General features: G+C 50.9%; 1 protein-coding gene and 1 long non-coding RNA gene across 14 annotated transcripts in view; one reads left to right on the top strand and one right to left on the bottom strand.

The window, feature by feature from the left end:
* Positions 1-769, top strand: part of LOC138225054 (uncharacterized) — a 23,860-nt gene extending 23,091 nt beyond the window's left edge. For 6 of the 7 annotated variants that reach the window (XR_011183613.1, XR_011183609.1, XR_011183612.1 and 3 more), the window contains one exon: positions 673-769. This is a non-coding gene — a long non-coding RNA (uncharacterized lncRNA). Of the gene's footprint in view, positions 1-280; positions 530-672 lie in introns of those variants that run through there. The other variant, XR_011183611.1, reaches the window with a different exon arrangement.
* Positions 1-13,174, bottom strand: part of per3 (period circadian clock 3) — a 27,311-nt gene extending 14,137 nt beyond the window's left edge. The window contains exons 1-9 of one of the 7 annotated variants that reach the window (XM_069183801.1): positions 12,703-13,174; positions 10,135-10,208; positions 5,929-6,765; positions 4,754-4,911; positions 3,653-3,771; positions 2,827-3,028; positions 2,009-2,060; positions 1,183-1,325; positions 763-841 (exon numbers count right to left, since the gene is read on the bottom strand). In XM_069183801.1, the coding sequence (XP_069039902.1) occupies positions 763-841; positions 1,183-1,325; positions 2,009-2,060; positions 2,827-3,028; positions 3,653-3,771; positions 4,754-4,911; positions 5,929-6,212 (1,037 nt within the window). In that variant the 5' untranslated portion in view covers positions 6,213-6,765; positions 10,135-10,208; positions 12,703-13,174. The other 6 variants (XM_069183800.1, XM_069183799.1, XM_069183803.1 and 3 more) reach the window with 6 other exon arrangements.

Genomic DNA, 13,174 nt, shown 5'->3' with positions numbered 1-13,174 from the left:
TGAAGTTTTGTCTTTGGAAATACTAATACTGTACCCTTCTCAAGAACACCACCTCTTACTCCTCCTGCTGGCAGACATTGTACTCAAAATGCCATTTCCTCTTGAGCACTTATGATGGACAATGATGATGGCCAAAGGTAGAACTGATTTTTAGAGGACAGGCTGAATCAGACACTTGCAGTATAAATATCCACCTCGTACAGTTGCAGTCTGCCACTTTAACATCCATAGCTACTTCATGCTTTGGAAGATCATGTTTAACCAGAACCTTATACTGCAGACATAAGGTACAAGGCAGGACCACACCCTGGACAGGACACCAGTCCCTCACAGGACACAACAGGACACACCCTGGACAGGACACCAGTCCCTCACAGGACACAAGGCAGGACCACACCCTGGACAGGACACAAGGCAGGACACACCCTGGACAGGACACCAGCCCCTCACAGGACACAAGGCAGGACCACACCCTGGACAGGACACCAGTCCCTCACAGGACACAAGGCAGGACACACCCTGGACAGGACACAAGGCAGGACACACCCTGGACAGGACACAAGGCAGGACACACCCTGGACAGGACACCAGTCCCTCACAGGACACAAGGCAGGACACCAATTCACCACATGCATAGAGGTCTTACCATTTCCCCCTTTTTTTTTCCCCAAGGTGGAAAATCATCCTCCCCCCCCCCCCCACCCCAGCAAAAATCACGGAGACAGAAGGAAGTGGCGTTCCCCCGTTCCCCTCTGCACGTACCGGTCATCCACCTCCATGAAGACGCACCCGGGAGAGTGCGTGGTGGTGAAGATCCGCTTGTCCAGGGGGATCCGCGGAGCTGGCGGGAAGGGAGCACGGGCCAACACAAACAGAAATACGTCACCTTCCGCAGCGTAACGCAGCAGGAGAAGCCTGCTGTCCTATGTCAGAGAACACTAGGGACAGGGCTGCCCTAGGACAGAGCAATTTCAGACACGTTTTTCCAATATCTTCACGAGATCTACATTCACAAAATGTAGCACATAGATACCACCCAGGTTTTGTCTCCCACATCTAAGGGGGCAGTAAAACGTGACAGCCTTCAGTTATTGTTGCTCCAGAATAAAAGACTTGAGTTCTGCAAGGGGCGGGGGGCCTGATCCCTTTACACAGAGCATCCCGCCGAGCCCCGCGCCGTACCTTCATACCCCGAGTGGATCCTCTCGGCCAGCGCCAGGCAGCAGGGCTGGCTCTCCCCCCCGCCCGTCCCCTTCACTTTCAGGAGGTACGGAGTGATGCGGAAAGGGCTGTAGCGCATCTCCCCCTCCCGGTCCTTGCCGGCCCTAGCAGACACCCGGGAGGAAAGCCCAGTCATTCCCACGAGGCAGTTTCTCAAGACCGTGTGGTGTCTTTCTGATCACAGAGCACACTAACCACCAGAGACCAGCAGCCAGTGAGCTTCTTATAACACGGGTGACAAGAGACATCGACCCCCTTTTTAATGGGAAATAAGAAAATATTTATAAACTTGCTTATTGTAAAATGGGGAAGGGTTCTTTGCACTCTTAAAAACAAATAAAAAAATTTAAATCCCCCTTACATCAAGCACTGGTTCTTTTTATAAAAACATATCCACAAGTTTTCTCATCTTATTAAAAAATACAAAAAATTATCTTATACACAGCACTAAAAAACACTTTTTATCCCCCTGTGGAAACTAAAATCATCTTGGGGTGAACAGTTCGTGCCTGTTAACTATTCTGCTATCTTCAAAAGCAGACCAGACTGGTTGTTTGCTAATCTCTGGCTCGCACAAAGAAAATTCTTTGAAAGCTGCCTCCTGGGCAAAATATTCTTAGTCATACGTCTCAAGATTCCTCATTTTATTTCTACCGATGATATCATTACATCGGACTGATAAACATTACAGAGCAGCGGTCTCATTTTCTGTAAAGTTTCAAGGCTAAGAGCTTCAAATGAATGAAAAAAGTGACGACTAAAACAGAAGGACCGTTCTCGGGCTGACCTGATTCTGCAGAAGAAGGACCTGACCCGGGCGCACTCGAACAGGATCGCAGCTGCAGAGCACAGGAAAAGAATTAAAGATTTTCCAGAGCTCCGCAATACAAACAGCAATTTGCTTGACAACTGAAGCCTACAAGAACACATGACTCCGTGGAGTACCTTGCTTATCAAATGTTGCTTAAAATCTATCCTTTCATCCATTTTTCATCCAAATTCTTCCATAAATGTAGTTTAAAAAACACCATACTACTGCTGTTTCAATACGTTTCACAAGATTCATCCCCACACATTTCCTTACACACCTTTGTCTAATATCAGTTTAATATAACGCCAGTTAAGGAATCCCAACACACCATCTCCTGACAGTCAACATATCTCGATACCCTTACTACACCCAGGGGTGTGAAGCCCTTGTGTTTTACAAGTAGGATCTTGTACACTGTGCTGATAAAGAATTTGCATTATTTCATAACCTTGAAGGTACAAAAAACCTAAACCCCAGTAAAGAATTGGTTCAAGTCTTTGCCCAGCATCGATGTTGCAGCCCTTTAATGCTTTTCAAGATAATGCTTCTATCGGACTAAACTTTAATACAAGTAAGAAGCAGAAAATCTCCTATTGTATAACACTGTGTAGCTTCGACACCCAAGAAATGATCAAATGGCTGTGCAATACGAGTGTCTTAACCCCCTGGCTTGGAGCCGTGTGCAGGTGTATGTCCCTGTTGCACGCTGATGCTCATGCCTGTGTGGGTGAGCACATGCGAGACCGCGCGTCTGGAAAGGGGTGCCGCGCTGCGCCCCGCTCCCCCCACCTCACCGCTGTCGGTGCCCATGTTCCAGGGTGGCAGGTGGGGCTGGGCGGTGTGGGAGTAGAAGATGTTGATGTCCTGGTGGTACAGCAGCTCCACGAACTTGGCCGAATCCAGGAACTTCCTCTTGGAGTTGAGGATGCTGGACGCCTGCTCCGAGATGTAGACGATCCGGCCGCTGGCCAGGGAGAAGACCGCCACGAACGTGTCCTGCAACACAGACGGAGCCGATCAGTACACTGTAAAAACAGTGACTTCCATCCGTCCATTCCATATCCACTTTTATCCAATTCAGGGTCGCGGGGCAGCCGGAGCCTATCCCAGCATGCAACAGGCGCAAAGCAGGGTACATCCTGGACGGGACACCAGTCCATTGCAAGGCAGACACACCCCATTCACACCAGGGCCAGCATTCCCAGAAGTCAGTTAACCTGCCAGGATGTCTTTAGACTGTGGGAAGACAGTGGAGCTGCCAGAGGAAAACCACACCAACAAGGGGGGAACTCAGGGCCCCTGCGCTGTGAAGCAGCAATGTTAACCAATGCACCACGGTGTCACCCAATACCATGACTTCTCCATAGTGAGTATCTGTGAACTCTGTGGCCACAATGCCAATAACCCCCCCCAATCAAATCAATAGATTCTCAGTGGAACACAAGGAGAGGATCAGACAGACTTCCATCACCTTCCCTGCCCAGAGATCTATCCTGTAGTATACTAGCAGTGATGTACCGTGTTTTTGAGGGTGTGCTCGGGGGTGATGTACCGTGTTTTTGAGGGTGTGCTCGGGGGTGATGTACCGTGTTTTTGAGGGTGTGCTCGGGGGTGATGTACCGTGTTTTTGAGGGTGTGCTCAGAGGTGATGGATTCCAGCTCCTCCAGGTTGCAGGCAGTGGCGTCGTGCCGTAAGACCACACCATTACTCATAAGCAGCTTGTAGTACTCACTGTTAGCTGCAGGAGGTGTAGGAGAGAAAGAAGAAATTAATATGAATCCGGCATCTGTTAAGCATAACAGTATATTGCAAAACAACTCTTTACTACAGCTCCACCTTTCAATGGGTGGGCTGACAAGTAAAAAGCTTCAAACGGACTGAACCAGTCTTTTCTAAACAGGGCCTGCTTAAACCTTTGGCTTAAATTTAATCTTCTTTGACTAGTCTTTTTTTGAAGAACATAAACTAAGTCAATGACGAGAACACAGTATCAGCCTGTTAGTGCATACCGATGCCTTGTGCTCAAAATTATTCTCTTTTCATCTCTCATTTGCTGCATCTCTTCCTCGGTGTTCCCCAGTAACACAATCCACAATCATCCTTGATAGTCTTTTGTAAAAAACTGCTTTTTAATATCACTGCAAAATTAGTTTTAAACAAAGTTTCCAGTCGTGTTCTTTTGTATTCATCACCGATTTTAACTTTCATACCTACTACCATCACCCCTGTGCATTCCCTTTGAATGATTTCCTCTGAGATATCTTTTACAGAAGATGGGTTCCTCAATTTATCCCCATAATTAATCTCCTTAAGCTCTGAATTGAGTCATGCTGCTCTTGTTTTATAAAATGCAGGCCAGAACTGCATACAGTATTCTATCACTGATCTAATGAGGAGATTGTACTGTTTCAGCACAAGCTCTCTTGAACTCTACTTTGCTAATTATCTAATTAGTAGTAGTATAGTATAACCCACTGTAGTACTATAGTACGCTCACTATAGTACGAGTGAACCAGAGTTCACTACAAAATGACTATTACTACAGTTCATCTCACATCCCTCAGTACGACTCGTACAGCTCTACCAGCAGACTATTGCCCAGCAGCCCACGTCACTACAACAGTGCCTTTTAAAAGAGCGCCATGCTACATCACATTGGCCCCACGTCCACCCTGAAACCCCGGTCCTGTCCCCCCCCGTCCTCCCCCGGCTGGGCGCACCCTGCACTTGTTTGACGCAGTTGAGGGCGTAGTTGAGGGCCTCCACCGTGCTGGCCTTGCGGTGGCCCCGCCTCTCGGAGGGCAGCCTCTTCTTCATCTCCTGCACCGTCTGCATCATCTCCCGGTGCGCCTGGTCCCGCCCCCGCTCCGGCACGTCGCTGCATTGGAACGCACACCCGTCAATCACGCCCCCCCCCCCCGGATCCTCCGCCGGGAAACCGCACGCAGGCAGGAGAGCGCACCGACACGCACTGCAACGTTCCCACATCCCATGGCGGGGAAAGGGAGGGTTACGTGCATACGGACGACGGGAAACGGGGATCCCATTCCCCAGGTTCCGAGTGAGACAGGACAGAGTGCTGGACACACAGCTGGTGTAAGTTAGTATCCCTCTATCTTGGATGAAAAGAAAATGATACAGTGCTTTACTAGTGAATGAGAGTTGTGTTAGTGATTTGTGCTGAAAGATAAGTACCTTGCTATACCGGATGGCTCAGAATTTGTCAAGGGCTAGAATACAAATGTTTCCGTAGTGCAAGTAGGGAGCTGTGTCAGGATGCGTAGCCTGCGATGGAACAAATAAAGTTTTATTCCATGCTGAAAAGAGAAGAAAAGAAACAGTTCCAGCTGTTGAGCCTTCAGGGGGGGTGGGGGGAGGGGGCGGGGAAACCAGCAGCAGATACAGCGTGGGAGATCAGAGGCCGGAAGGAAGAGGAGGCAGGAGCAGGAGAGAAGCAGGAGTGACACTCAAGCGGTGTGAAGTCAAGAGAGGTGAAGAGAGGAGTGAAGTCAAAGCCATCTCTCCGCGAGTTTCTGCTACCTGAAAGCCCAATTACAACGGCATGTCAATGTCTGCTACTGAGACCGTCGTACTGTTGCCAGAACCAAGTGTGCGCATGGATGTGTAACCTCTCGCAAACAGCAGCTTGACCCGTTTCTGGTTTACAAAGATGAAAGCCCCTGCACAGCAGCCAGCAGCAGGACTGAGACATTTCAGTCGGTGTTACTTTAAGGAGTAGAGTCTCATTTCCACAGCCACGCGTGCAGCAAATCCGACAGTAAACCTCCAGGGGTCGCTGCCCGAGGTGGATCAGGCTGCTGTTGTGCCGTGTTGTGTGCCCTGGCTGTCTGGCTGCCACCGGCGCTGGCGCCATGGCGACGGCGGCCGCTGGTACCTCTTGGCGCTGTCCGTGGAGGGGGGGGCGCCGTCGGCCGGCTCCACGGCGCTCCTGCTGTTCATCTCCACGTCTTCCTGGGCCGGCCCGCCGTGCGAGAACCTGCCCGGACTCTTCTCGCTGCTGCTGCTGCTGCTGCTGCTGCTCCCTCTTCCTCCTCCTCCTCCTCCTCCCTGGGCTCCGCCTGCCTCCCCTTCCTCGTCGCCCCCCGTCACGCCCCTGGACTCCCAGGACGACGCTCCCTCCTTCTCTTCGGCCTCACGGGACAGGCTGCTCCTGGGCATCTCCACCCCACCGAGAAGCCGAGCCCCTCTCTCTCCTTGGACAGGAAGCCGAGCCCCTCTCTCTCCTTGGACAGGAAGCCGAGCCCCTCTTCTCCTTGGACAGGAAGCCGAGCCCCTCTCTCTCCTTGGACAGGAAGCCGAGCCCCTCTCTCTCCTTGGACAGGAAGCCGAGCCCCTCTTCTCCTTGGACAGGAAGCCGAGCCCCCCGAGCTCAAACCACACCTTCGATTGCAAGATAAAATGTTCTTCTTCTTTTCTTTCAGCCGTGTCTTTGGGAACAAGGGTCAGAGAATGTAAAAGGGAACGCAGCCATCTCCTGCCGGGCAGGGGCTCCAATCTTGGTGGTGAAACCCCTCAAAAACAAACGGGTGCGTTACTTGTACCCAAAGCCAACGGGACTCTCTTAAAAATTCACCGTGTCCGTTACACCATTGCCGTGCTGTTCAAGCAGGGTCTTCCACACACTGTGCTCGGTCTTCCCATCATTGCTCCCAAAGCTGAGGTGTCCTCTGCAGGAAACAGCTTCCCATTCAGTCGGAGTGCAAAATCTCTCCTGTAGGACGAAAGAAAACCCAATGTAAGGCTCTGGGAGGAAAGGCACTGACGCCGCTGTCTGCTGGAGGAGCAGAACAGGGACCTCCTGAGAGCCACTCCAAGACACGACACCAGGGAGCTACCGCTCCAGACCAAGAGACTCGAAACCGAGCTGGCATGCTGCCTCAGGTGACAAGGGCCACTGCAAATGAGCCGGACTGGTTGTGCTGCACACCAGCATGAGACACCTCAATGGCATTCTTGTTATTTGGGATTATTAACTGAACAGAAAAACAAAACCATCTGAATTGTTTTCTCCGTGAGGTCTTTTTCATTCTTGAGTCTTTTGTTGTCGTCTTTTACAACAAAGAGTCTGAGCTATTTTTCCCCCCAACGGACAAACCATTACATGTACAAGTGCTTATTAAAAGAAAGAAACTATCAGAAACAGAAACACTTCAATTTTAGGTCCAAAAATAAAAACTGTTTTAATAGGATTAATATGCTTTCCTCTATGGTAAAAAAACATTTTATAGTAGTTCATAAAATATAACTTAACCACAAAAGAAATTTCACTTCAACTACCGACTTTTTGAAAAACATGTAGAAAATATCATAATAGGCAGGTACAATCAGAGCAGGGCCTGCTTTCAAATGGTATCCTCATTCAGTTTTGAAATGTACTCAAATTTACACTTTAAAAAGCATGTACTGTACTTCCAACGACAGCTTGTGACAGCTATAGCATTACAGCTCCTGCAGCCCAGGCTGTCTCCCCAGACAGAGAGTGCATTTGGTGTGCATTTCCAGGATCACTTCTGAAACGTGTGAGGACTGAGGAGCCATGGCACATGCATGCAAACACAAGAACAGAGATGGAAAAATATTTACGTCCCAAGACGTGAGGAGGACTCAACTCCCCTCTTTGACATGAACCCCCAAGCCACACTACTGAAAGAGCGGGGTACCCTACCCCCCCACCAGCTTCCCCAGGATTGTGGTGTAGAGAGATCGAGTCTTTTACAGGGTTCGCTGTGCAGGACCCGCGCAGCAGCTGGCCCATGTGCCTTGTGCTCCGTCTGCTCGGCGATTGGAGGGCTCATTTCCACATGCAGAGAAGAGCCCTGCCTCTCCAAAACGTTACATAACACAACCTCTGATCTCTGGATCTTTGCTTTACTTTTTGAGCTTTTAAAGAGCTTCCTAATAAAATCCTGCTGATGAAAGGGTACCTATAGGTGAGCCGTATTCTGTGGGAGTAATTCATTACTTTTACCCAACTAACACAATAGCCTTAGGCAAGAACCTGAAAATAGGACACTGTGGGGGCAGTTTAATCAGCACTGTAAACTGCTTAATAACAGCCAGGACTAGAGTACTAATTCCAAAATAATACACTTTAATAGGGATCAAAGCCAAAGCTGTAGCTTTCTCTTAAGCACTTGACCTACAGAATGCATCCATCTGCAATCATCTGTTGACTTTCTGCCCAAGAAACTTCAGAGTTTTATCCCAGCTGGCGGCTACAGCAGAATATCTGGAGTGCCACACACGGCTGGCACACTGGGAGACAGTGACGTCTTTTTAGCCAAGGCAGCCTGCCAACCAGGAAGGACAGACCTCAGCTGGGGGCAGAGGTGTCTGATTAGCGCCGGTACTGGGAGGCAGCAGATAACAAGCAGCTTTGCAGCTCTCCTAGCAGAGACTTTCTAACAGCGTGAGAATATCTCTGGGTGAGATGCCCCTCTCTTTTTAAGTTTCAACCTATAACTCCGCGTTTGTTTTGCACTTCCAGTCAAGAGCCAGAAATGATGAAACAGAACAGTCTTAGCTTTCAACGGCCAGTGATCCTTACCAGGAATTTCTTTTGGCACCAGTGCCAGCTTGGCATCTAATGGCATCCAAATACAGAATGATCCATTTACTAATCAAACAAAACTGCTCAGGGTGTGTAAAGTCTGGCTGGAGCTGCAGGCGCATGATCCATGCTGCTCCTCTAAAACAGGGCCGTGTAAGAGAGTGTGAGGGTTTAAACAATAAGCAAGATCAAGCTCCTTTCCCCAAGTTACGGTATGAATTGTTTTCTGGGACTTAAAAAGCCTTGTGCATCAGTGCAACACTTCCTCTACATCTAACTTCACATGAGCCACTAGCTAACGCTCTGAAACCGTGGGCAGTGACAGACTGACATACAGCATGCACGCTTTTTGCAACTTAGATACTGTTCATTCATATTTAAAGCTTGACAGCCACATTCAGGCCAGAGCAAAAGGTTGTTTTCCCCGTAATTAAAATACAATGCCTTTGATCACGCTGCCTTCACGGAAATTAACCGGTGTTAAATATGAAAATCTTAAGGCGTGAGAACTAGTGGCAGTTCTCAGCTTCTTGGAATACTTCTCCCTGATATTATCAAACGTTTTAACTGATGAGAATTTTCTCAACAGGTCTCGCAGACTACGGTTTCTGAAATCTGATATATACATTCAAACCGGGAGCTGAGAATCTGGCCAAGCAGGCCTGTCTAGAAAACCCAGAGCCATGGTTTATTCCAGACCCTGAGATCCTGGGACCCTGAGATCCCCTGGCCCAGCCTATAATGAAGTGCGGATCATGGGCAGAGGAAGCCGACCTCGACTGACCAAATGGCGCTTTTACCATCCAGGTCCAGCACCCTGATGGCCCCCTGGACGGGCTGTGTTGGCTCCGCACAGCACATGCGCGCCGGACGCAGTTCCACAGACTGCACACCCCAGGCGACCAGCTGGCTGCTCCTGGTCCTTCACAGACACTTCACAGATACCTGGGAAGCGCTGTGACCCTGACTCTCTTATCCTACACCGTGTGGCCTAGGAAAGATCTTGTGCATCCGCTGAACACGTGGTTTTTCCACTCTTCTGCCCAGCTTCGATCCCTTGTGGTTTTGCGTGATCCTTGGTTCATTACGGCTTCTGGACTGCTCTCCCGCAGGTGGTGACACACACGGCAGTGGGAACGGGATATAAATGAGTCGCACAGCTGTCCTGAATGCAGAGCAGGCCTGTGTTTCCCCAAGGCTGTACTGAAAGGGCTGGACTGGCTCTCACCGGTAACCTTTTTTATATCCCAGGTCATATGTGAAATCCCAGGAATCCCAGGGAAAGAACTCACCTAGTGGCAACCAACTCTCTTTCTTCCTCAACTCAGCCATGCAAAGACTTCCATCACCTCCCATCCCCAGATTACAACCTCAGCTTCCTGCTGGGATTGGCGGAACAAGCAACTCAATCCCTCACACCCTCCACGGCAGGCAACCCTGCCAGGCGCACAGGGAGGGATGGGGCACCAAATGAATACTTCAGAACCACGGGGCCCAGGAGGATCAGCGTTTCCAGTGTTTCTCCTTCACCTTCCTGCAGTCCCCCCTTGTGAAGCAGCGTCTCAAGGAAGCACGTTCACTAGTACAGGAATAACGAGCAGCCCCTGCAGGGAAATGAGCACACTTACAGGAAGGCTTAAAGGCAAGCAAGGCACACTGACTGCAATAACTGCTCCTTTGAAAACAAACTCTTCAGGTAAGCCAAGCACTTGGAGTTTCACTCGCTGTTCTGCTGTCTGCACATTTTCTCCCCCCTTTAGCGTCTTAATCTTAGCACCAAGAGTTATCTTCCTGTTCCAGTGTGCAGGAAGGCTTCCTTCCATGTACGTCACGTCCGCGCGGACTGTACCGCAGCTCTGTCTGAAACGCAGAGTGCTTGCTCGCTGTCACTCCTGCACAGGTACTGGAACGCACTAGGCACTGCTGACTTCAATGCACTGTCCTTAAGCAGTGCGGGGGCTATTTCCACTGTGCGCTCAAAGCACAACACTTTTAAGCACAGGCGGCAGGCTAATTCAAACTCAAGGGCAGCGAAGCCTGGGGCTTTGTTTAAATCCAGTCTATTATTTATAGCCGTAACCCTCTGCCCAGTGGAGGAACTGCAAATACTGTAAGCCTGTTTTCTAAGGTAGTGCAGAAAGGATGCCGCAGAGTACAAAACAAGCAGATCCCATTCCCTGGGAACTGGACATAACCAGTTTGGAGCTCCTGCGATATATTTACTGAAGTAGACACAGTGTATTTAATCAGGATACCCCAGGCTCGTGCTTTCTGCTCCTGAAGGAAATGAGCTCCCTCCTTGTCTGAAGCTAAATGTTAACAATTAAAATGTGTAAAGTCTGGAAGAGATGCACAGAGATGAAAATATAAAAAAAAAACACTTCACTGAAATTCACTTTCTGGAAAACGCTTAGCTTGGTGTCACCTGGATTTTAGCTCTGAAAATCAGCTACCGCTGCACGTACAAACACGCTCACGTGCAGCAGTGATGAATAAAATGAATTGAATCGATTGATCAACGTGGTCAGAGCAAAACCTGGATCCACAGCGCGGACTGTGAGTTTGGTTAAAACCAGCGGGCTGGCTGACTGGTGTCGCTGTGTGTAAAAGTCAATGTCTGTCAGCTAACCGACTGGAAAAGATGCCGTCAGGGGGAGATACTCCCCACAAAGAGCATGCGAGCACAGCCAGCCAGAGATGAGCCAGCCTCAAATCCACCTACCAGCAGAGGGCGCCCTCCACCTGGAGACTGCCTGCCTGGGAGTCCAGACTAGTGAGGCAGTTCTGTTGGTCTACCTGTAGACCGGGGTTTGTAAGGACAGCTGACGTCCAAAATCATACTTTTCTGAGGGAATAACCCTCGGTTCGAGTCAGTTCATGGCGTCTAGTTTTTGCTCCAACGCGAGTGGTCAGTTAAACAACCGATCTCATTATTTCCCTGCACCTGGAAAGGATTACTCCCGACATCCTCTTCATTCAAGATCCTGCTGCCTACAAAACACCTCGGAGCCCGGGCATTCACCAGGAATAACACCACCCAAGAACTGAGCTTCCTGAAAGGCTTATGGAGCGTTTTAGTCACAATAAAATTCGGCTTCAGCCGCTCGGCTGGGGGCTGGCCTCCTGGCCAGAGGACGAGGGGGCTGGGACCCCCTGCAGAGTGAGGGGTGACCCAGGGGCAGCTGCAGAGGGGGGACGCAGGAGGCGTGTGTGAGGTAGTGAAGGAGTTTATGGCCAGTTCTCACCTTTTTTTTTTATTAAGGTGAGGAAACAACATCGGGAATGATTCTGAATCACCGACAGCTGAGGCTGATTAAACTTGGCTGTTGGCACCCCTCCCGCGCCTTCGTTATAAACTCCACGGAAATGTTCATTAGGACAGCAGTGTGGAGGACCGGTCAGGACTGGGGATGAGGGCTGGAAGGGTGTGGGTTCAAACCCAAGCGAGGCGATGTCATCGCCCCAGTAAACGAGGCACTTCAGCCAGGTTACAGCAATACAGTGCCCTGCTGTGGATGTAACTCAGTCCGAGACTCCATGCGGACGAAAAGCCTCGGTATATTATCATTATTAAGAAACCTATGAGAGCTCAGTGGAACAGAGAGCGGACCAGCGGGCGACATCCAGGGCCCTCCAGGAGTCTCACACCCCCGCCTAATGAGACTTGATTAACGAAGCAGCAGACGGTCCGGAGTCGGACTCCCACAGCGCCCTCGGGACCCACGGGTCAGTCATTAGCTAAACCGGCGTGGGGCTACATGTCGCTGCCCTATTCGCCCGAGGTCCCGGTTAATACCTTTTCCTAGCTACCCCCTTTGTTAATCCGATAACACAGCAGCAGCACTCACGTTGCGAGGGGCCTGGCGTGTTTTCCCCCACACTGTGAACACCACCTGCGCAGCTCACGGGCAAGACCCCTGCCTGACGACCCGCCGGGAAACTCCCAGGCGTGGAAATGCCGGGAAGCGCCGGGAACAGAGCAGAACTCACTCGGCGAACAGGCCTGAAGTCAGGACGACCCTCGCCCGCACTTACACGGCCACACTCGCTCCGTCTGAACAGCTGCCCCGGACACCAGTGTTGCAGGCGCGTCATTACCTCTTCAGCAGGCTAACCGCTGGGACACACGCGTACTGGTGACACGGTAACCCGCGCTCCTCGTCTTCAGACGCCGCGGGTTTTCTGCCCCAGGCACCCGATTCAGGGACGTGCCGGGGCCGCGGACCGAGGTGAACAGGTGTGCAGGTCTCACAAACAGTCCATTGCTGCGAGTCCTCCCGTTGCCCTAATTTCCCCGACGCTCGCCTCCTTCCCCACAGCCGGGAGCTGGACGCCGACATCAGCGCAACGTGAGTGCGGGCCTCCCGGGCCACGCCCCCTCTCCCCGGATTGGGCACTCGCGTCCGCCTCCTCGGATGTGATTGGCCGGTGGGCCGTGACGGGGGCGTGTCCCCCCTCCTTGTTGGACTCGTCGCCACTATCTCGATTTCCTCACGTGTACCTCCATGTTACACAACAGCGGAAAGCCTGGCCCACATTACGGGGCAGAGGCGGCCAGGGCGCATGCTCG

The sequence above is a fragment of the Lepisosteus oculatus genome, chromosome 25, assembly GCF_040954835.1.
Source record: "Lepisosteus oculatus isolate fLepOcu1 chromosome 25, fLepOcu1.hap2, whole genome shotgun sequence".
NCBI classification, from domain to species: domain Eukaryota; kingdom Metazoa; phylum Chordata; class Actinopteri; order Semionotiformes; family Lepisosteidae; genus Lepisosteus; species Lepisosteus oculatus.
This window is presented reverse-complemented; position numbering and strand designations above follow the sequence as displayed.